General features: G+C 36.9%; 1 protein-coding gene across 2 annotated transcripts in view; it reads right to left on the bottom strand.

The window, feature by feature from the left end:
- Positions 1 to 3,068: 3,068 nt before the first annotated feature.
- The window catches only part of LOC121725636 (inactive dipeptidyl peptidase 10), a 154,793-nt gene continuing 132,523 nt past the window's right edge, over positions 3,069 to 25,338 (bottom strand). For both annotated transcript variants that reach the window (XM_042112658.1, XM_042112668.1), the window contains exons 7-19: positions 19,707 to 19,849; positions 18,269 to 18,411; positions 15,556 to 15,679; positions 15,006 to 15,241; positions 14,449 to 14,569; positions 12,092 to 12,227; positions 10,888 to 11,060; positions 10,285 to 10,427; positions 9,777 to 9,968; positions 7,951 to 8,108; positions 7,318 to 7,529; positions 6,183 to 6,358; positions 3,069 to 3,615 (exon numbers count right to left, since the gene is read on the bottom strand). In XM_042112658.1, the coding sequence (XP_041968592.1) occupies positions 6,215 to 6,358; positions 7,318 to 7,529; positions 7,951 to 8,108; positions 9,777 to 9,968; positions 10,285 to 10,427; positions 10,888 to 11,060; positions 12,092 to 12,227; positions 14,449 to 14,569; positions 15,006 to 15,241; positions 15,556 to 15,679; positions 18,269 to 18,411; positions 19,707 to 19,849 (1,925 nt within the window). In that variant the 3' untranslated portion in view covers positions 3,069 to 3,615; positions 6,183 to 6,214. The remainder of the gene's footprint in view (positions 3,616 to 6,182; positions 6,359 to 7,317; positions 7,530 to 7,950; positions 8,109 to 9,776; positions 9,969 to 10,284; positions 10,428 to 10,887; positions 11,061 to 12,091; positions 12,228 to 14,448; positions 14,570 to 15,005; positions 15,242 to 15,555; positions 15,680 to 18,268; positions 18,412 to 19,706; positions 19,850 to 25,338) is intronic.

Raw genomic sequence — 25,338 nt, 5'->3', positions numbered from 1 at the left:
CTTAATATTAAAATTTATTATTTTTTTGAAGACTTTTCCGGTAGTGACATTAATAAAAGCGCCAATTTTTATAATATCATAAAATCCAGGATTTTTAATTTCTTGAAATAAATACTTTTTATTTATTTATTATACGCCAATAATAATTTTCTACCAACATTTTCCGATTGCAATCTTAATGCCCATGGAAGTTAAACTACCGAAATATGCACTATCAACGAAAAATTGCCAAAATATACACTATCGCCTAAAAAGTGACATTATATGCATTTGCATATGCAAGTATGCAAATGCATATAATCTGATGTCTAGTTATTATAAATCTGCAAATATCAACGACACAAAATGATTTTCAACTTTACTGATAGAAAAGTAGTGGAAATAAAATCAAAATTAAAAAAAAAACTTTTAGGTACTTAAATTTTAAATATTTGTTATTGTTAAGTAAAGGCGACGCCTTGATAATTTGTCTGTAGCGATATCGATTTTTCAATGACTAAAGCTAAGAAATTAAAGTTCATTGTCAGTATTTATCATGTCTTTGTCTTTGATTTACCCATAGCATAACACGATTGGTCAACTTTTATAACACAGAATAATCAATCAAATAGACCTGTGTAAAAAAAAAAAAAGGATTCCTATTTTTCCAACAGAGGAGAGTGATTTAAGCTTCCAAATTTGTACATGGCTTGGTTCAAGCAAACACTTTAATTTGCCCATAGCTTATATGAAATGTATTTATGGTTTTTAAATTACGCGACAAAACTATTTTGTCGCTTACGCCCTTTCCATTTTTTGCTGTTCCATTGCTTGTTTTCTGTGAAAGGCCGGGCCGGGCTTTCATAGAAAACTAGCAATCTAAAACATATCCAAAACGGTTTTTTACTTTAACGCGGCGTCACCTTAATACATAAGTAATAAAAAATATATTTGTACGTTAATCGTACCAGTTTAAAAATCTCCAATTTTCTTAATAAAATCTGTGAATAAAAAAATAATTTATTTAAAATGTGAACTAAGCCTTATGCTTTCCGCCTGTTGTGACTTGTCCGTTCCATTATATGTGACCATACGAAAAGTCACAAGTCGGAAGTCACGTAATATTACTTTCTTTTACTTTTAAAGTGTTTGTAAATAACCGATAATAGTTATCACAATTTCATTTTTTATACTAAATACTAAGCTAAATTTGCAACGTGTCAACAGTAGAAACAGTTGGAGAAAGTATAATAATGCTTACAAAATATGGTCACTTATCTGAACAAATAAACCGTTCCTGAAGAACCATCCAACCTGCGTCCGCGTCTTGTAGCAGATTTTTAACTACTAAATTTAAATTGAAGTTTCTCGATGTACAATGAAATATAGTGCTATCATTTAGTGCCGAAAATATTTTTGTAGTATGTTTATAAAACTAAAAAAAACGGTCACTAAACCGAACATTCAGGTCGGGTTGCTTTTTCATGATTATAATTTTAATTAATTTGTAGTTAAATTATGTTAGATTCTTCAATAACAAGACATTCAATTGATACATTAAGTATTTAGGAATCTAACATATGTTTTTTAAGTAACTTACTTTAAGAAAAAAAATAGTTATTAAAGATTTTGTTACAACTTCTGGGAAGGGGACAGGTGAATTTAATAGGTTTCGGTACTTAAAAACCCTTATAAATCTCATACTAAATAAAATTTTATACAAACGTGAATGTATTTTAATAAAAGAAAACTTGTTTATGCCCCTACATTAAAATTACAAAATGTTAGTATGTAATTTTTTACAAATAATCTGTAGCGAAGTCAAGGGACAAGGTAAAAACCAGGGGTACACATTTTTTTGAAAATGCCCACTAGGACTCCAAGTAATTTTTATAACAGATGTTTTTCTCCGCACTTTTTAAGGGTGCTCCTATTTTGTTCCTACGTTTTGCACACGAGGAACAAGACGCACTTTGCACACAACATAGAAACATTATGTACAGGGGTAAAATTTAGGTTCGGTATATTCGTAGTTAAATATAATTAATATACCAAACCGAGTGGAATAAGAAAAAGAAGTAGGGACTACTTTTTCCTATCTTATCGATATAATTAAAATATTTTTAAATTCATGGAAGAAGAATGATTTATCTAAAAGACTATGAATTGTTTCAAACAATATATCATATTATGCCAAGCATGGGCGTACCCAGGTTCTGGGCCAGGGGGGGGCAAATTACCCAGGTTCTGGGCCAGGGACGGGCAAATCACGCAGATTCTGGACCAGGGGGGGGCAAATCAGGTTTTTTATAAGCTAGGTGCTTATAAAGAATAAAAAATTAATAATTTTTAGTTGTATTGCAAACAAATGGCAAAAATTCGATTTATAGATGAAAGTACTGGATAATATATTTAGCATTGACGTCAACATGATCCAGGGGGGGGAGCTGCCCCCCTCGGTACGCCCATGATGCTAAGTAACATTGAGGAAGTAGCTATACATACATATTTAAACGTAACTAATTTTAAATATCGTTTTGTAATATCAAGAAAATATTATGTTTAGAATTAATAAACGATTTAACGTTTAGCATCTAACGTACTTTATATTTTGCGATTCAACAAAATATGCAGATATTTTTAAGAATCTCAGTGTAATGATCGTTCACGAAGTCCCAAATTTTCGTTCATTACAATTGACTTAGGTACATCTTTTATTTATTAGAGCTAACGACCACACTCAGAGATAATTACATAACTTAAATTTAAAAGATCCATTTTCGGTCAAACTCTTCATTAAATTAAATATTTAATGAAGAGTTTGACCGAAAATGTGTGGAGTTTGTGTTTAAATTTTCATTAATTTTAAATTATAAGTATAAAACATACACAACCAGAAAGGCCTATTTTATACGTTTTTTATCTTTTGATCTAAGAAAAACAAATATATTATTTTATAAGTATTGATACAACTTGTAATGATGATGGTAATAAGATAAATAATAATGAGCGAGTAAGCCGTTGACATAAAATACTTGTTTAACATGAGGAAATATGATATAAATATATATTAATAGATATATTATGATACAATATATATTAATTTTTATATTCAGGTGGAAATTTCTCCTTTGGTCTACCGTTCAAAGGCATACTTAAATTGTATATTTTAAAATGTGAAGCCCTCATTCTAACTTCGTTTTGTATAAAATTTGAGGACCTCCTTCCTTCCTCAAACCTTAATTGAGCACTTACGAGTTACGATCACTAAGTTGGAAGTATACCTAACGTAATACTAGTGGCTTGATCACAATAGTCCAATTTCCGAAATGTTTCAAATAAAATTGCACCATACGCAGCGGTAATAAAGTTCAAAATTACACAGTCCAAAATACATACCGCGCTCGAGTATTTTCTGTTGTCGCCCGTGCGGATATGAACTTTAAGTACTGCGGATACGATCGAATTTCGTTTGGAGCAGTTTTCAGTTCGTATAGCCTTAAAAAGTAGATCTAACTATCACAAAGTATGTTTTATGCGTTTAAAGTTCCATGGCAGTCGAAACGGGATATGGAAATAATTGTACTACACATTTTGAAGATATTTGGCAATAAAATCTACCTCATCTGGTTTTACCTGAAACAAAGTTTTTTTTATTAATACAAAAAAAATATTTCTGGTTATAATATATTCATCATACTGTATTAAGTGATAAAAAGTGTTTTCAATATTTGGAAATGAAAATAATGTCAGCACCCTCCTATTAGAGACGATCATTTTTTACTTGATCTCTTGATCATCATGCAAAGAAACTTTAATTTAGTCTTCGCTTCGTTGTATGAAGCAATTTGCATTTTTATCGTAGCACGAGCTACGAGAATGTCGTAGCAGTGCTACGTAACTTGGGCATGTGCTACGAGCTACGCGCTACACCATCCGTAGCGCACTGCTACAAATTACGGTATCGCCGAATTTAAAATGCAAAAACTTTTATATTGTATACAACATGTATGGTGTAACAGCGGGGCTAAAATGGTCGCTTTGTAGGATTATAATATGAATCATCATATGATTCATTTTCTTAAAATTGCAAAATGGACACTCCTTGCAATTCATGTCTGCAGATCGACATGGATTTATATGAACGTGGCGAAAAAAGGAACTAACGCTGCCATCATACAAAAACGACATTTTTGACAGTACTCCTTTACGTGCAGCGCCCCCGCTCACGTTCATAAAATTTGACATTTGTCAGTTTGATAGTTTTGACAATCCATTTGCTGAATTGTTTGAGAGGAATTGCTAAATGTTACCATTTTAGCCCCGCTGAACTAAGTGACACTACTGTAGGGTTTGTATGTGTCCCTTATATTATAGAGTTCACTGTGATAGTACCAGCGTTGAAAGCGCAATTTTTTTATGATTTGTATGAGCAAGCGCCCCTAACGTCATGATTTTTTCCATACAAAGGCAAAAAAGTCTATATTCGGAGCGTGCAAAGTGGGTGGAGGGGGTAAAGAAAGCGATTGCCAGGCTTGCCGCGGCAAAAATATGCAACCAAAGGGGCTCAGCTAATAGTCAATCAAACATGTCAATCGTGTTTTGAAATTTTTAGAAATTGGTCTTAATTATTTTTGTATCGTAGACTGCAAAAGACAGCAGAAATAGGTAGTCAGTATACAAATTTAATGTTTTTCCTAAATCCACTAGGAAATTAGATCAGATATGAATGGATAGCTGCTGTAAAAATGAAGAAGTATGTGATTCGATATAACCTAAAATTGCATTATCAGTCAAGTCAATTTTATTTGAGTTGCATTTTATACAGATATTAATTGAGTACCTAACTATTATTATAGTGTTGATGCATGATGGATCACCATGGTCTCTCTTTCTGGACAAAACTTGCAGTGATAGTTTCATAGAATATTTCATTTAAATCCAAAGTACCTATCAGGTGGAAGAAATAGTGACTCACAAATGACGATAAACCAGATACTACATCTGGTTTAACTGATCTTTTAGGAGCTGGAGATGGAGTATTGAATGAAAAAAGTTTTTCAAGTTAGCAAGTTTTTTTTTTTATGAAATAAGGGGGCAAACGAGCAAACGGGTCACCTGATGGAAAGCAACTTCCGTCGCCCATGGACACTCGCAGCATCAGAAGAGCTGCATGTGCGTTGCCGGCCTTTTAAGAGGGAATAGGGTAATAGGGGAGGGTAGGGAAGGGAAGGGAATAGGGGAGGGTAGGAAAGGGTATAGGGTAGGGGATTGGGCCTCCGGTAAACTCACTCACTCGGCGAAACACAGCGCAAGCGCTGTTTCACGCCGGTTTTCTATGAGAACGTGGTATTTATCCGGTCGAGCCGGCCCATTCGTGCCGAAGCATGGCTCTCCCACGTATAATGAGTAGTAGTAGAGAGTTTTAGATGAAAGGAGTAAAAAAGTTAAAATTATTATGCCCCCATTTTGAGCAAAATAAAACAAGTACTCTCAAGAGGAAACCGAAAGGACTTATGATATGTTTGCACGTTCCATGATATGTTTGCACGTTCCGAATAAGGTGTGTATGGGTCATACACACCTTAAAGTATTATCACTAAGTTTTGTAATATCCCTGTATGATAAAAATTATATTTTATAGAGTACCAAAAATGTATTTAAAAATACCAGTGTATATTAAAATGCGCTTATCTGAAATTGTAAAAAAAGTATTTTGCCAACTATGTCACTAAAGAGAAAATATTTAATCAAACATTGTAAAATTATTCGCTCAAACAAAGCGTACATTTTACATACGTGGTAGAGGTGCTGCAGTCAAACTACGGTACTATATGGACGGCGTCATGCAACACGTAGATAGATTTCTCATTATTCGACTTTTGTGAGACTGTAAATGTTAATGTTGCGGATCTATCTTAGGGTAACAATATTTTAACATTAATGACCGATGTACGGCGGAAACTCAAGTAAAGGTAACGGTTGAGTTGCGAAAAATCTATAGGTGCATTCGTGCATATGCGTGTGGGTGGTTACTGGTTGCGTGAGCTAGTGTTTGCACGAGAGTATGCGTGTAGGTGTCGGCGCGCGTGTATGACGTGCAGACGTAAGAGTTTTAACGTGTGTGAGTGCTTACATTTGCGCTTGTATTTGCTATGCATGTATGTATGTGAGTGTGTCTACGCATGTAGGAAATATCTCACCACGAGTACAACTCCTCATCCCTCCACGAGTCTCAGTCGAGGTTGCCGCCGTTGCGCAGGCCGGCCTTGGTCTCGGGCGGCACCTGCTTGCGGAAGCAGTCGTCGAGGAAGGCCGACATGGTGCGATACAGGTGGTCGCGCACCCCGAGTAGCTCGTGGCCCTCGTCTGGGTAGATCTTGGATAAAGAATGAAATACTGTGTTTGTAAGGTCGAACTATACGACAGCAATGCCACACTTCTTGTGCTAATACTAGTATAGTTCTTGCAATCTACGAGCGCGCGTAGCCTATTTGTAGTTGTATTTGTGAATAGACATTTTCGTTAGTGTGCGTACCTGACGGAGCAGTCAGTAGCGAGCGAGCCATGTACGCGTGTATAGATATCGTCACTCACACAACTAAGGGCGCCGCGCACTCGTAGATTGCAAGAACTATACTACGTGATAAGAGAGTGATGCGATACGACTCGACTACGATACATAATATGACCTCAATACATGTCTGCCGTCTGGTCAACTTTATCACTAATCCAAATTAAACTAAATTTTATGAAATCCTTTACATTGTAAGTACGATATCAACGTTTTAATTTTAGAATATTCAGAGCTATTTAACTTAAAGATTCAAGCTTAAGGCGGGGATTAATCTCAATCAAAAACGATAACCTTGCACACAACCAAAGACCAAGCGTATACGCATCGCAATAAGATTCATTTTAGCTTAGCATAAAACTACAGGTTCTCGGGCGAATCTTCTCTATTTTTGATGTTTTTTTAAAATATCTTTGGAAATAAATATTAAGAAACAAAATTGTTCGGTTAAAGAATTTTTAATATAGATTTACTAACAATTTATTCAAATAAAATGTACAATTATCCTAGTTAATACTTATATTTCGATGAAATAGAGTTTTTTCGGAGGTAAGTTTGTAAATTAGTTACAGCCAAAGTATTACGTTTTATTAAAATGTTTATGGTTTAAGGTATTTGGAATATTGTGCTTTATATCTCATATTTTTTAACACTTCGTTGTTATATTGGAACTAGGTAAACCGGGAGTCACGGAATAACAAATTGGGGTTTATCCTCGCCTTAACTTAAAACTTTTTATTATGATCCTTTTAGTGGTAATATACCTGTTGCCGGAACAGGCTTCCCTGCTCTGCGAGCGCCCTCGCCAGCGCCATGGTCTGCTGCAGGTGGACGGTGTCGTCCGCGCTGCCGTGCGCCAGCAGCAGCGAGCGGCCCCGCAGCGATGCTGCCCGTGACGTCACGTCCGCGTCCGCGTACCCGCGGTAGTTCCCCGTCGCGTTGGGGAAGCCCATGTAGCGCTCCGCGTACGCTGACGCTATATAGAAGGGTTGAAGCATTAGTATACGCCTGTGTAGTCAAATGAATAAGTGCTAGGCTCATGACACATCAATTATAGCTTCCGGTTCCCATGTTCCGAAACCTATCATCGTCACCAAAACCGAGACTGGGGAACCTTAAGTAGCATATTAAATTACGATTTCAGTTTTCCGCATATTGTGTAAGTCGCAGGGAGGTGAGTCGTAGTATTTTTCATAAGTTTATGACCCATCACGCGCTTGTTACCTTATGTTCTAATTGCGGCCCGGCGCTTATCTTCATAATGTGCATGAACTTTAAACTTTAACTTCGGAGATAATACATACAACATGCCTCCTTGTTCCTCGTTTGTCCATAGCGTAATGATTTTGTCCGCATATGTCATCATCATAATAAGTCATCATCTTCTACACACTGACCGTAGTATCTCCAGCGCACTATGGGCGTGATAGCGACGCCGCACTGGAACACCTCGAGTGGGGAGGCCAGCGCCAGCACCGCTAGGAACCCCCCGTGCCCCGCGCCCCACACCGCCACCCGCCGCGCGTCTATGAAGTGGAGGGACTCGCGGAGGTATCTACAGAAGTAGGTTTTGATTAGACTTGCTGAATGTCAATTATTGGCCGTGGCCCGTGACTGCCTGATTAATAATTTCAAGGTGTAATTTATTTTTGTCATCTACTTAATTTTTAATTTCAGTTATGCGATGTTCACGTAGTAGAAATAAAAATCTCTTTCTCATTTTTATAGAAAGGATTCGAAAGTAAGTTTATTTTTAATATGTTTTATATTATCCATTTACATTGGATAACAAGACGTCAAGCTTGTCTTTTGCAGGGCGAGTGTAAAAATACATCCCGAGCTAGCCCAGCTGCAACTGACAAAAGATTGCGAGATGGAATTGATCATGAAATAAAATGTGCAGGCGGTCAGCCGTGGACCGTATTGCGAGGTATTGCTATATTCCAATAACCAATAGTTTTAATCCAAATGGCGAGTTTTTGTGCGGTCAGTGGTTCGTAGTTATTAGAAAGTTTGTTTTGAATTTATTGAAAATCTGTTTTAATTTGTCATGTATTGCCGTGACGCCTCGCATCATTATAGGTACGTTTACTATTTAATACCAACACTGATTTTATGTAAATGTCGCTATGTTGTTACCGATGTGTGATATTATAATTAGGATGTTACTCGTTAAAAAAAAAAAAATACATTTATGAAGGTTTTTGTTTTCATTGATGTTTAAGACACTGTACAATGTGTATACAGACTATACCATGTTTCCTTACGTTAAATTGTTGTAAGTTTACATTGCGTTATCAAATCATAATATGTACATTGCAGTGGCGAAGGGTGAATATTTTCGGAAGGGAAGCCGGAGTAAAAAATCTACTTACCAAAACGCTCAAAACTGATGTTCAACAATGTTCGAGTTTCAAGTTTGATAATAATGCCTTCTGAGTTAAGTTGTATGCGTGACGGCACATACGGTCATTCAAAACTAAGTTTGGAAAACGAAGTTTCCTTCGACAGCAAATAATCTGTCAGACAACAGTCTCAGCTGTACGAGTCACAATTAACAAATCACAATACAAATTAATTTAAATTCGCGATACTGCACTATTCTTAAAGCTAAACAAATAACATTCGACATTTAAACACAAAACAAACAAGTTGTTTACAAAAACTCATCCGCCATTTGACTCATAACAATTTTACTTCACGAATTTAATCTTTCTCGCTCGCACTTGTGCGTTGCTAATTACCTTTCTCCGTAATAACTCACCGAGTATCGGCTTATTTCCGAGTATATTGGCGCGTGGTAGAACGAGACAGAACATGACGATCAGTTCACAGGAATGAACAGGACAGATGCTTACTATGAAATATCGTTGTATGAAGAAATAACCCGCTAATTTATCGGCTTCTATCGGAGACGGCCTGCACGTTGCATTGCCTATATAAATTTGTAGGCGATTAATTATTAATTCAAACTATTTCAAGTGAGAGAAAAATTTATTGCATATAAAATTTTGTAGGCGTTTAGTGAATTCAAAGTTTTTTAAGTATGTAAAATATTTATTAGATAAAAATGTATTTGGCCTATAGATTCGATTTTCCAAAAGGGAAGCCGACGGGAATCGGGTTATATGGACTCTTCGCCACTGGTACATTGTGGAGGTATGTAACACAGTGTAGAGATTTTATTGATGGTTAAACGGTTATAAGAGGCTAGGTCACTTACTCGGCCACCTCCAGCTGATCAGCCAATTCCACCGTGCCCAGGCGGCGGTGCAGCGTGTGGTGGGTCGCCAGCCCCCTGCCGCCCGCGCCCCGCGCGTCCACCGCCGCCAGCACGGCGCCAGCGCCCGCCGCCAGCGACCCCCACTCCAGTGACCACCGCTCCGTCACCAGCTGCGTGCCTGGTGCGCCGTGACTGTAGGCGTAAAATATGGGGTTTAGACTTTAGTACCAGGAAAGTATGAGTATTGTAGGAGGTCCATTTATGTCGTTTTTGTAGTTAAGAATTTTTAGCAGTTTTTTTAACTACAAAACTATTTGCTTGTAAATGTGCCTGCCGTGACTGTGGGCGGCAATTCTGGCACTAGACTGAAGTCCGAAGCCGGATCAACATTGTAAGTACGTTCGATACCAAGCGACTGTTTGTAAACATCTTTCAATCCCGTCTATCATCAACTACCTGATACTAGCTATTACGTATAAACGTAAGGCAGTATTTAAGATTAACTTACACTTTCATAACAAGCGGGTACTTGGTAACTTCATCTTCCCTGAGCCCCGGCGGCAGCAGCAGCCGCACCCGCGCCACGTCGCCGCTTGACAGCTGCACAGAGAACGTGCGCGGCGTTGGTAGCGCTATCGCCGACAGCTTCTCCTGATAGAAAGAAATGGAAATATTAATTTAGAATAACTTTTGAAAAGCTTTGAAGACATGTGAGAATTAGGCTGATATAAATAGTCAGTACTTAAGATGCGACCCGGTCTCAAGAGGTTCGCAGTTCGGCTCAGTGATTGGTCCAAATTTTGACAGCCAACCAATCACAGAGCCTGAACCGTGTCTTGAGACCGAGATGCATCTTGAGTACTGACTATTTATGAATAGTGGACGGCAGGAACCTTTACGGTAATCACTAATCAGTAAGTACAAAGCCATATTACTTACGGATTTTGTTTTTAAGTTACAGCACTGCGCTAAGAGAATATAATCCGCGCACATAAAATTTAGTAATAAAGATTTAATTTTGACATTACGTGTAGGACGTGTCTCTGTTTTTAACACACATGGTATAGTTATGTGGGCAGACCTAATTACTGTCCTAGACATTAGATCTCACCTTAACAGCAGTATTGTTCTCAAGGTGCATCAGCAGGCGCGGCTCGGGCAGCGCGGTCTTATGCAGGCTGGACACGGGCACGCCGGGGCCCAGACACTCCAGCACGAAGTACGCCGCTGACGGACTGAAGTGCGCCTCGTGGTATAGGCACGGCAGGCTCTCCGGCTGACGCTCTATAAGAGATAGTAAATATTTATGGATGGTATTACTTAAAAAAAATAGAAGTAGTAATTTCCTGAAAGACTCGTCGCGGTAAGAAACTATAGGCTATAGGTACTATAGGTTTGCTTTAAATTTGGAACTTCAATTTTGAAACTTCGAAATAAATTCAAAATTGGAACAGGTGTCAGGTGGCCCAAGTTCCGAACATGGCGGGCGGTAAGTCTATTAATTCTTCTCGTGTAGAAATTAAAGTTTAGTTTTTACCACATCATTAAAAAATGCATCGAATCGCATCGACGTCTTACTTTGCAGTAAAATTGATCTTCATGGTTGATGTTCTAAAAAATTGCCTAAGAAAAATAAGAAACCTGGTTTTGGAAAACTCAAGTACTATTTTTATATTTGGAATATAAGGAAGAAGATATGTTTGTACTTTACGCAGTCGAAGCACGTTGATTTTTTATTACAGCAATAACTCTTTTGTTATAGTGTCGGGATTAATGCCCTGCAATAATACTGCCATAAAAAAGCAACTGCGAAGTAAATTGCATACTAAATAATTGCTTTAGTAATCATTGCACAGAAGAGAGAAATAAAATTCTTATAATAGAATAGAAATATTCAACTTAATGATTAATCGTTCTACAATATTATGTTTGATATTTTTTCTAGAGCGTAGTTTAGGTACAGGTTCGCTATAATCACTACATACCCAACAAAAAAGTTTTAAACATACATCCACTTTAAGTCTATGTAGTATTATTTAATACTACTATTTATTAGTAGGTACTTACTAGACTTTTTTTTATTTAAAAACTGCTTTTTATGCGCAAACTCCTAGGTATGCTTCGAATATTTTTATCGCGTTCGTCAGTCACGTTTTTGAGCCAATTTGTTTTTATGCAAACATGTTTTATTCCATTTTCAAATTCCGCAGCAATATTTTCGCACCGCGGGAAAAGCTACGCCGCGTCGATATTTCTATTCCGTTTTTTCTTAGCGGTCTGTTTTTACTGACCCGAATTTATTTATTTTTACAAACCGGGCTGCTTCTTCTTTTTCTTTTTGCTGGGCGTGGGCGAGGTGGGGGCCAGCTCCTCGTCCCAGTCGGCGTCCCAGGTGTTGTCGCCCGACGACGCCAGACTCCCGTAGTACTCTAAGTTAATTGACGGCGAAGGCTGCCAACAAAAAGTTGAAGTAAACCTCGTTTCCAGTTGCGACAAAAAAAAGTTAGAGTGGAAATAGTTACCTTAGTTAAAGCATTTTTATTCGTTTGAATATGAATCGAACTATATTGTTAGAGCTGTAAATTCACTATACACAATATAGTTTATTATGTTAAAAGGCACCATATTAATCCATAAAACTTGTATACTTACTGCTTATCATGTTTAAAATAGGAAATGAAAATAACATTTCCGGAAAAATATTCTTAGCAAAAGTAACAATACAAGCTTGAGATAACATGTTAGAACAAAGATTTATTAAAGCGTATGACATAGAGTAGTAAATTTTAGTAACTGGGACAGTGTGCAGCGGAGACGTGGCTAAATCTTTATTTACGATCTCAAATAAAAGGTACACTACCGAGAACACGGTAATAGTGAACCAAATGTATTTTGGGGCAATTAACTTTGATTTATAAGTTTACTTTGTTTTAGCCTGTAGTTTTTATTAGGACGATCGTTCGATCCGTAAATGAATTGGTTTTTATTGAGTGTTATATAATATATAAAAAAAAAATACCATTTCATTTGCGATGAATCGAAACGATCGATCGCAAATGGTTGCCCGACTATAAACTAGAAACTTTCAAGTTTTTATTGCAATATGTAATAGAAATCAAAACTTGGGTCTGCGATTTCTCTTGCTTTATTTTTAAGTTTAGGCGGGTACTAATCGTAAGTGTAAAAATTTCTTTCGGTACTTAGCGAAACGTTCCTGAAGCACGAAATCGAAGGTAATATAAATATTATATTATTATATCTTTAATATTAATACGTGAGCCAAAAACTTTGTATCCCTTTTGACGAAAAATGGGGAAACGTAGGTGAATTAAATTTTGCACAGTTATAGTTTATATGGTGAAGGAGTGCATCGAGCTAATATTATTTTGAAATTATGCTTTTATGATACATTTTTTTTCAAATAAAACATTACACACACTACAACACGCACACTCAAGAAGATGACAGATTTTTGAGTGACAAACCTATACATACGAATTAAACTCTTTTATTTATGGTTGAAGTCTGTTGACAACAAGGTGACAAATTGAAAATGGATTATAGTTTTTTATTGAATCTTAGATACTATTAGACAATGCTTACACGGCCAGTCTGAGATCAGCTGAGTCCCAGAGACGAGATTTAAAAAAATATATATGATAAAGTCAATATTGTTTTACAAATAAAACGTAGTAGTCCTAATGTCGTTGAAACTAAGGTCGAATTTCGACCATTGGGCGATCTCTAGTATCTTTAATCTATATATTAATACGTGAGCCAAAAACTTTGTATCCCTTTTGACGAAAAACGGGGAAACGTAGGTGAATGAAATTTTGCACAGTTATAGTTTACCTGGTGAAGGAGTGCATCGAGCTAATATTATTTTGAAATTATGCTTTTATCATACATTTTTTTAACAAATAAAACATTACACACACTACAACACACACACATGAGAAATGACAGATTCTATACATACGAATTATACTCTTTTATTTATGGTTGAAGTCTGTTGACAACAAGGTGACAAATTGAAAATGGAATATAGTTTTTTTATTGAATCTTAGCTACTATTAGACAATGCTTACACGGCCAGTCTGAGATCAGCTGAGTGATGAGTCCCAGAGACAAGAGTTGAAAAAAATAATATGATAAAGTCAATACTTTTTACAAAATATAGGTATGGTAGTAGTCCCAATGTCGTTGAAACTAAGGTCGAATTTCGACCACTGGGCGATCTCTAGTTCTATATAGATACTAGATAGGGCAAACAAAGTCAATTTCATAATATTCAGTAGTAAAAGATTTACAGTATTAGCTAAAAGCCGAGCTTTGTGAGGGATCGCGTTTTTTTTCTAGGTGGTAATAATCTTTAAGGGCGTTTGTGCACTACACGGAATTTTACCATCCGGCGCGACGCGGCGTGCAGATTTTTTACATTTTGATATGACAAACGTGAAAGTTATGAACGCCGGACGGTAAAATTCCGTGTAGTGCACAAACGCCCTAAGGGAGTTTTTTTATATATTTTAATAGTAACCGATGTTAACATAACTCATCTACATATAAACGAAAATGCCAAATCAATAGGCGTGAAAGTTTTTCCGTAAAGTGTACCGTAAAGTTTTCTGGGATATACTAGGGCTCGTTTCACTCGCCCTGATAAACTTACCTGCGAATTACATGTGACACAATACGGTAGCTTCTGCGGCGTGCCGGGGCGCGGCGCCTCCGACGACACCCGGTACAGGTGTTGCTGCCCTGGTTTACCCTCCGGAATACCCAGGTAATATCTAAAATAAAAACATACTTGAAACACCTATTCATTTGCACTTTAAGGGCGTTTGTGCACTACACGGAATTTTACCATCCGGCATCCCAATTTCCTACCTTATTTATATGGCAAACGTGAAAGTTATGAACGCCGGACGGTAAAATCCCGTGTAGTGAAGTGGACAAACGCCCTAAGAGTTTGAATACGTCCGCGTCAGTAATAATTGCCTTAATTGTATTTTGTTACAAAAATCGAAGGTGCCAACAATAGGATGACTGCCAACGATAGGGTAGTTTCCTTTTGGTAATACTACTATTTTTGGCATTGCCACTGCTTTCAAACTTACAAAAATATACCGAAAACACAGTTGTTTTCTGTGAGATCATGGTATTTTCCGGTCGAGTCGATCCATTTTTGCCTAAGCATAATATTTCTCCAACTCCAAGTATACTCACATGTGCTGATTAGCGTGATCCCAGGCTAGCAGCTTCACGACATCGAAGCTGCCATGTGTGAGAGGTAGCGTGCGCGGTCCGTGCGCGTTATGCTCCGTTCTCACGACGTGCCTGAATAGACCCGCGGGGCCGTCCCTGACCGGGGCCAGCGTGACCAGGGCGCCCCCGCCCGCAGACCATAGAGGTGCAGGGGCGGACTCCACCCACGCCTCCGTGCCAGAGAATATCCTGTATACCTGGTAGGAAAAATGATCAGTAGGTAACCCGATTCTGCTGTTGTAAACCAAAGTTTATAAACCTAAATTAAATAATTCTTGATATCATTTATGATAAATACATAGATCAGCATGCGTGTTACACACACCGATAAAATTTTTGTTTTCGTTATTTCTGAGGAACAAGCATTTGCCCGTGATAATATTTATGTAACTATCTAAAATTGCTGCCAAATCCATCAAAATATTATTTTAAGCTTTGGTTTTTATGTAAACGAAATATTTTGTATTTATCTTTGATCTATTTTCACATTGAAGTAGTATGGATGACGCACCTCCTGGCAGTACCACATGGGGCTCTTGCAGACGGAGACGACGGAGAGGTTCTGCACCCGCGTCAGCCACACCACGCACACCTCGGTCAGCGACACCCACTGTGCGCTCGTGAAGTAGTAGTCACTGTGGGACACGCAATCGAAATAATAAAATAAATAATTGTTAAAAAAAAAAAAAAATTTAAACAAATTATTGCATTGTCATTGGTTCCTAATACGTATGAAAAATTTCTAATTAATTATACTACTGGAGATATGTGAAAATCGTTCTCAAAGATTATCGTTACATACACACATCCCGAGCTAATAAAAGCGTGTTAAAAAGAGTCAGTTTAATTATAATCCGTCGGGCTTCGCATGATTATTAAGCTGACAAGGCACAGAATTTCTTACAAAATTTGTCATCGTATAGTATGAGGTGTGTGCCTCGATTCGCCGTTTTGACTTAGGAAAAATTAAAATTTGTGAAGTCTGATTAACTAACACAAAACATTTTTTTCATATTTACGAATAATCATAACACTATTTACGTACAAACGTGACGTAAGTGTTGAAAAACCTAAAAGAGTTTCAGTCCTTATCTAAAGTGTTTTCGTTCAGAATTTTATATATAAGAAAGACCTTTTTAGCCAACGCCTAGACCAATATTTAAATATATTGGAGAGCGACATTATCTAAGACTGCGGTAAAGTATATAACGGCTGTATCGAGCAGTGCCGTAAATAGCCTTTTTTGCGCCCTGTGCGAGTGCGCCCTTGTTTTTTTTTTTAGATATTATAGGGGCAATTCTATGTTAATTCTATTTTATTTCATTCAGGGTGATAAAATAAGACATGGTGTTGACTGTTGGTAGACCAATTATAATAGGTACTAAAATTTTGGAAAAATTTTTTTTAAAGAACTGATATGGGAAAACAAGCAGGCGAGCCGTCTGATATCAAGTAGGCCTTTCGCCTGTTATGATTATACCACCCGCACTGTGCAGCACTAGGGGCGCAGTGGGAAATTATCCTGTATAAAATAATATTATACCTGCCTGGTCTGGCCATTTTTGCGCCCTCCCACAGTTTACGCCCTGTGCCTGGGCATCGGTGGCACCGCCCTATTTACGGCACTGGTATCGAGCTAGTATACACTATTATATATAGTTTCAGTCTCGAAAGTTAACGAAGCGAGATATTGCTATAGACCCCTTTACCTCGCTCGTTTAGCCAAGCGTTTTATGCTTTATAAATATACAGTTTTAACAAGTTTTTGCTATGGATCCACTTGCCTATAAGTAAAATATATTTCAGTAAAATTAATGTTCTATTTCCTCGATTTACTTACAAATAAGTAGTATAATAATTATGGGAAAGAGCCGCGTGCCATACATCGCGGTCCCAAACGACGAGTACCTAATACTCGTCTTTCGAAAGTCTTTTCTTTACTCGTAGTCTGCTATCGGAATCGGACGTCAATCGGAATTTCAAAAATGCCTAAATGCCTAAAAGTGCCGGTTTGAGCTATAGAAATTCAAATAGAAACGTTGTCCTTGATAATGGACACGTTTCTTATCATCGGTACGTCACAGTAGGTAGTAAAAAAAGTGGCAAGCTTGTTTTCATACAAATGGAGCGACATGCGGTATCTATATTGATCTATTTCTGTGATTGAAATTAATTGTTTTATTAATCCGTAGTCGTGAAAATATTATATTTTGTTATTTGGTAGAAAAATCATACGTTCATGCAATGACGTGGTGGCGATACAATCTTGAAACACTCAACGCGCCTAAAGAAGTTTTTCTTCAAGAAAGATAAATATTTTTTAAGCTAACTGCTAAATGCATAGTTTTATTGCGGGCTTTGAGCGCAGCGACCGAATCGAGAAATTCCGTAACGAAAATAAACCTAACAACTGCTGTGTTAGGTTTATTTTCGTTACGGACTCCGACCAGCACAGCGGTGCTATGCAATAGCTTTACCGCGGAAGTCTCCGAGTGCCACACTTTTAAAAAAAAAAATGAAATACATTGTATTTAAATACTGCAATTCACTTAGAAAACTTACAGTAGTTCGATAACAGCCATTAGAGGCGTCTGAAAACGGGCGGTTCGGATGTGCTGGGTACTTTGAGATATTCCCCTTTGTACGTTCTGTCTAGTCATCTGGGAGATACCGTGTCATTATGCTATCCTAGTGAAGAATAAAATTGCTTCTATTTCTTGGCTAAAGCAGGCGTTTATCATGAATGAAGTGCTTTTATAATTTCTTTGAATAGGCAATAATTTATCGTTTTTGAAATTTCATAATTATTTGAAAGAATCTAATTTAGTATACGGCTATTACGTGGCTATTATGTTATATGTATTATGAATAATATGAAGTTTGTTGTACGATCGTCATTTAGTTGGCCGGACCGTAGTTCTCGTTCTAGTAGAACACTGACCTCTATAATACACAGAGGTCAGTGTGTGTAACTGTGTTAATACACAGTATAATATAAGGTCAGTGTAGTAGAAGGTATAATAATAATATAGTAGAAATTAAAACATTTTATTAAAAACATTTACTTACTTAAATAATTTTGTATAAAATGTCCACAAACTGCCAGAATTCCATTTTCAAAATATTACTCTAGCAGTGCAGAACGCATGTTAAACTCAATATTCGAATTTCGAATTTGCTATAAATTCCACCTCCTATCTGTCATGTATTTGTGGTGTACGTACCCCTCCTCGAGTATGACCTTGGGCGGCGTGAGGTGCCTCGTCCGTATGTGTTTGGGGTCGGCGATGTCAGCGACGGTGAGCCGCACGGTCGGGTTGTTGGTGCCCGGCTTCGGGTACCTCACGCTTATGGTCTCCGGGTACGTCTGTAGCAATAGAACAGATATTAGGTACTAATACTTACTACTATTATAAATTGGAAAGTGTGTCTGTATGTCTGTTACCTCTTCAAGCCCAAACCGCTGAACTAATTTTGGTGAAATTTGGTATGGAGATACTTTGAGTCCCGGGAAAGGACATATCCCGGAAAAATGTACGGTTCCCGAGCGATAAACAAATTTTGGCGCAAAAGTGGTGCAAAAGTTGCGGGCGCAGATGACGCCTATATTTATATTATGTAATATTTATATTCAAAATGCAGTAAATTAGGTAAGAAGGCAATTGCTAGTTTAAGTAGACACTAGACACTTTGAATAAGGTTTTTTTGGCTTAAATATAAAATTATGGTAATTTTGACTTTTCTATAGGGAGTAGTAAAAATAATGAGCTAGGTCAATTTAGAAAATTTAAGATATTCTCAGTTAAAACATGAAAAAAGCTCAACTAAGTTTAACCCAAAAGTTCCTGATGTACAAAGATAAGATTTTTGGCAAGCTCTCGTCTTCGAGCACCACGAATATGCTACGTGGCACGAGCTACGATTAAGTCGGACGATTCTGCATTTTGAATGGAAGGCTATTGAGTGCTGAGTAGGAAATACATAAGATAGAATTGGAAGAGTCAACTGCTAAATCATATTATGCATGTTTTTAGTCTGGTTTTTTTATGAATGGTTAAACTCAGACCTAAAGAGTATTTTGTAGTTAACACCTGTGACGTTCTAGTCGTATAGATAACATATTTAAATTTTTTTTTTTTAATGATATAAGGGGGCAAACGAGCAAACGGGTCACCTGATGGAAAGCAACTTCCGTCGCCCATGGACACTCGCAGCATCAGAGAGCTGCCGGTGCGTTGCCGGCCTTTTAATAGGGAATAGGGTAATAGGGAAGGGTAGGGAAGGGAAAGGAATTGGGGAGGGTATGGAAGGGAATAGGGTAGGGGATTGGGCATCCGGTAAACTCACTCACTCGGCGAAACACAGCGCAAGCGCTGTTTCACGCCGGTTTTCTGTGAGGACGTGGTATTTCTCCGGTCGAGCCGGCCCATTCGTGCCGAAGCATGGCTCTCCCACGTACAAACTACAAGCGATATCGCTATATAAAAAAATTTGGATATTCATCATTATTATAATATACCTCTCGTGATTTAAGTAGTAGCTTTGATTTTTTCTCATGGTCACATAGACATTAAATAGAGCTTAGTAGGTGTAGGAAAAAAAAAACTTAATGAAACTTTTAAGTTTTTTTTCTTTTTAACTTTTTTTGTAAATTGGTGGTACCTTCGAAGGATCATCAGTGTCTAACGCGGCTCCGTACCAGGGGTACTTCTGTTCATGGACTAGGCTGTCGTTGAAGGTAGCGTACAGCACCATGTGGCCGTCAGCCGACATCCACAGCGCCGTGCGGGACTGCAGGATCTCCACTGAAACAATAATATTACAATGATAAAAGGTAAATACGAGGCGAGCTTGGAATAGAGCCACCGTCGCGGAGGTGACGCGAATATTTAAATAATATCTATAATAAATAATATCTATGGACACTTCACACCACGTCAGTCTGGCCCGTGCTAAGTACCTGAAGGACTTGGGTTACGGGTACCAGACAACGGAAATATATTTAATACTTTTATACTATACATATATTTAAGATTTTTATTATATTATGCACATATTTAATACACATCCACGACCCAGGAACTTTGAAAAACCCAGGAACGTTCCGTCAGCGGGATTCGAACCCGCGACCCCCGGCTTGCGCTACCGATAGCCCACCAACTGAGCCACAGAGGTCATCAGTTTTAGTTTCTAATCTGAAGTTATAGTAAGGAAACAGCCGAGCCATACATATTTACTGATATGTAGAATTTGTTTTTAAGTTAGGGTCAGTAGAGTTAGGTCGATTTAGAAGTTTGGCTCTACATATTGAGATCTCATATCTTTTTCACAGGGTAAAACCTTATGTGGTCGTCTCGGCAATTAAATTGTGCAGATGCACAAGTGATTAGTGTTTTCATGAAAAATAATAAAAAGTTTCAATTGGCGCTATAAAAAAAGAAGATTTAATGAGAAAAAGTTGAAAGGTGACTTTAAGAAATTTATTATGGTTCATTTACAATTACTTATAAGATTCGGCTGAAAAGTGAAAGTCACGATTCAGACTACGACCATTGTTTCCTAGAGCTGAAATATTGAAGATATCGATTAGAGCACGCCTTTTGTTCACCTGCTACAAAGAAAATTTTACCTATGTAGGTATTTTCTTACGAAAACCTTTTCAATATTTTTTGTTACTTTCATTATACAATATTTTCTATTTAAAATAATATTACATTTTTATAATGATGTTCGATAATATATTTTTATGATTAACAAAACCCACGCCTTTATTAGTAAATGCCCGAAGCAATTTTTCGTTAACAAATTACTTGTAAAACTGTTTTAATCATTAAAAAGTTATAAAAATAACATTGAAAATAAAATTAAAAACTGTTGTTAAAATATTTTTAATGTTCAAATATTTGATGAACATGTAAAATTTAAAAAAAAACGGTATCTTTGTGTATCTTTGTATCTTTTACAAAAACTATTATCTACTTACATAATGGGCATAGTCCAAAAAAAAATCACATGTACTTTTAATATTTTTTTTCGTTAAAATAGGGTATTTTAAGAATATAAATTAAATAATTTTAAAATTCATTGGCTACTTTTTTCTCAATAAATTTTTAAATTTTCGCTCTGACGTCATCATCGGCGGCCAGTAATTGACCTCTGCATATGTTTTTTTCTTTTAATCTTATTTATAATGGCTGGTTCGTCAAATGCAAGTTCTCATTATGTGAAAGCTGATACGAGAAGCTTACCAAAAGTTCGAAACATAATGTTGGTCGAATTTATTGCTAATTTAACGCCATTGAAGGTCAAACTAAGGTTAAACATATTTGTTCAAAAATATAAGTAACTAATGGGTATTTTTTTCTTTTATATACAGAAAAACGATCACTGACCTTATTCCTCGAAATGTTTTTGTAATGAGCAAAATTAAAAAAAATGGACAATCCCCATTATTATAACCTCGTTACATGTTCCTAGTATATATTCTGGTTCAAGCAACATTATACAGGGTGTAACAAAAATAAGTGATAATACTTTAGGGTGTGTACGTGTTTCTTGTAGAGAGTTTACTGTGAAAGTAGCAGCGCTGAAAGACCAATTTTTTTTACACGTTGGTATGGGGAAACTCGTGACGTTCGGGCCCTTGCCCATACAAAAGTGTAAAAAAATTTTGGTCTTTCAGCGCTGCTACTTTCACAGTAAACTCTACAAGGAACATGTACACACCCTAAAGTATTATCAATTATTTTTGTCACACACTGTATAAGTTATTTACTACATACAAGAATTTCTTAAAAATACTACGAGCTTCCTAGCTTTTTTAAGAAAGTCCCCTGGTTAACGAAAGACGTTGCTATACAACCGAGTCTTTTGTATATTTTGTTGTCACTGCATTCATTACAGCACAAAGAACCGACAGAGTGCAAACAGTGAAAATAGAAGAAAATCATTCTTGAAACAATACAAGTACCCGTACAAAATTATCCATTTATACTAAACATTGAACAAAGCCCACACGAAGTTAAAGGTTAATTATTATTGAATTTCGAATTAACTTTTTATTAATAGTCTAATTTTAGCCGAAACGTGTTAACCTTAGGGTAGATTATATAAATCTCAGTCTCAGTATAAAACAAGTAGTAGGGGAGGGGAAGGTGCTAATTTTGTAGTCACTCGAGCTTCATAGGACCTAGTAGGTTTTTTACATTAGGGAAAACTGATAAAAAAATAAGAGTTTAAAAAAATAAGAGACATTTTAAAGTTTTGAAAAAGAAAATATAATATCCAGAAAATTGCTTATTTAGGTAAATTATAAATATATTTTAGACAACAAGTACTAAATCATTTAGTTTAGTGCAAAATAAAATATCTGCGAAGCTTAGTTAGGAAAATATGAAGCTTTATTTTTTTTATTTCCCTACAGGCTTACTTAACCTTTGAATCGTCAGTGCTTTATATGGAAGCTTCTTTGGGGTATACTAAACATCCCCTATCTTAATTTGACAGATCCAATGACATTTCAATATTTAAAAAAATTTAACCCACCATGTGAGAAATCTATTTTTTTTATGAAATAAGGGGGCAAACGAGCAAACGGGTCACCTGATGGAAAGAAACTTCCGTCGCCCATGGACACTCGCAGCATCAGAAGAGCTGCAGGTACGTTGCGGGTAATAGGGGAGGGTAGGGAAGGGAATAGGGTAGGGGATTGGGGCGATAAACTCACTCACTCGGCGAAACACAGCGCAAGCGCTGTTTCACGCCGGTTTACACGGCAGCTACGTTAATTTAAAATTTTAACATGTACTGGTTTTTAATCTTAGCCATAATTTTAAAAATCTCTGTCTAGATATAAATTTTAGAAAATATAGGAGAAGTAAGTGAATTCAACTAAGAAATAAAATGAGAGCATAAAGTACTGCACCCAGTGTGCAAAATATCAGGCCGGTTGCATAATAGAATATTTTACGATTGAGAGTTGAATATAGGAGCGTAGTAAATAGTCGTAGAAAATATTACGGTAGGTTAGTTAGATATTTATATCACCCAGCGCCGACGTCGCTGCAGCGAGACACGATGCGTAACGTACCGTGCCAATGTGGTATACAGAATGATTTTATTAATAGATAATAGATATAAAGTTTTTATTTAATTAATTATAATGTTGTTGAAGGCTTTTCATTTATTGTTAAAGTTAATACCTTTTTGCAGGTCTTTTTTTTTAACATGGGGAAATGCTTTACGCATCCCCGGCAAATTGGGGATATCGGCCGGGGTATGTGGGACTCCTGCTACCCACTAAGGCCCCATGGTGTTCCACTCATCGCTTAAGGCAAATCTTTTTGCAGGTCTAAGAATGTAAGTATACTAACATTATGTGATGTTTTGAATATAATCGGTTGTTAACACAGCCATCATTGCCACTGTTCATAACACAAAACCTAGTTTTAAGAATTGATTGGTCAATACGTCTGGGACCAATTATCATTATGATCTTTTCTTTAACTTTTACCCCTTCAGTCTTTAGACAGAACCACGTCTTTTTTGGTTTTTATTAAGCATCGGATCATGTTCTTTCATAACCAGAATACAATATAATAATAATTATTGTGCGGTGGTAATTACAGGATGCAGATATAGCGCAGAAACTTTTTTGAGGTCACTGATTCCGGAAATAATACTGTATCTAAGAATTTAAGATGAATTAAATATTATAAGGAACAACAAAATACTACTTGAAAGACCAAAATATTTCTCTATTTTAAGTTACTGTAATATTTTCCAATGAATTGAATCTTATCACATTCCCGACACGTTTTCAGTTTGACACGTGTAGGAGTCTCGGAATCGTCGATGAACTAATAAGTATTCCAGTCACAATGCAAAATAACAAAACGAATGAATGAAACCGAAATAAAGAAGATAAAGCGAACGTTACCCATGTTAACAAGTGCTATAGTGCTTAGCTACTGATTGTAATGTGATTTCTATTTCGGTCGAATATTTGGGAATAAGTTACTGATTTTATTGCTAATTTTAGTGTTTTTTCCAGATGGCGACGCAAAATAAACTTTATTTTCATTGCTAAATATAACGTAGCACGTAAGTCGTATTGCGCAAATACGAAAAGTAGAAGTAACTTCTCCGTTCAAAAATATTTATTTTTATGTTTTTGTAAACACTCTGTATAAAAATAAGTGGTCCATCTAATAATATTGGACCGATCAGCTGACGTCCAGCGGCATACAGGTCGTTCACATCTCACATTGATATTTCGTTGGTATTTTTGGCAGTAATGTGCGATTTATATATTTGGAATTGGGGACATAAATATAATTTCAAATTTGTTTTATATTATGACTGTTTGTTTTTTTATATATTTATAATTGTGATTTTAAATATCCGTTTGAACTTCGTTAGCTTTGTCCACACTGTGCCTTTTTCTGTTCGTCAAGGGCATGCGTTATAGCGCAGGCAACATAGAACGTGAGGTATGCCCGCGACGCATGCCCTCTGACCGTATTCAAAAAACAAAAATGACATTAGTTATGTCCACACTGTGCACTTTCATCTTAAATTTTCGTCATCAACTTTCATATTGGCGCATTCAATAATTAAATTGGTCAAGGAACGCAACGCCAATATTGTCATTTTTGAAGTTTTGGATACGGTCAGATGCGGTCAGACATGCGTCGCGGGCATGCCTTACGTTCGCTGTTGACTGCGCTATAACGCATGCCCTTGACGAACAGAAAAGGCACAGTGTGGACAAAGCTTTGACGTGGGAGAGCCATGCTTCGGCACGAATGGGCCGGCTCGACCGGAGAAATACCACGTCCTCACAGAAAACCGGCGTGAAACAGAGCTTGCGCTGTGTTTCGCCGAGTGAGTGAGTTTACCGGAGGCCCAATCCCCTACCCTATTCCCTTCCCTACCCTCCCTTATTCCGTTTCCTGTCCATCCCTACCTTCCCTTATTACCCTATTCCCTCTTAAAAGGCCGGCAACGCACCTGCAGCTCTTCTGATGCTGCGAGTGTCCATTGGCGACGGAAGTTGCTTTCCATCAGGTGACCCGTTTGCTCGTTTGCCTCCTTATTTCATAAAAAAAAGAGCTAATGTTGGCGTTGCGTTCGTTGACGCATTCAATTATTGAATGCGCTAAAACGAAAGTTGAAAGAAAGAAGATGACGAAAATTGAAGACGAAACCGCATAGTGTGGACATAGCTATAATACTGCATAGGCTATAGAGTATTGACTGTTGACTCATTAAACTTGTTTTTGCCTACAAGTAT

This window comes from Aricia agestis, chromosome 1, assembly GCF_905147365.1.
Source record: "Aricia agestis chromosome 1, ilAriAges1.1, whole genome shotgun sequence".
Classification (NCBI taxonomy): Eukaryota; Metazoa; Arthropoda; class Insecta; order Lepidoptera; family Lycaenidae; genus Aricia; species Aricia agestis.
Note: the sequence above shows the minus strand (reverse complement) of the source record. Positions and strands in the feature narration are given on the sequence as shown.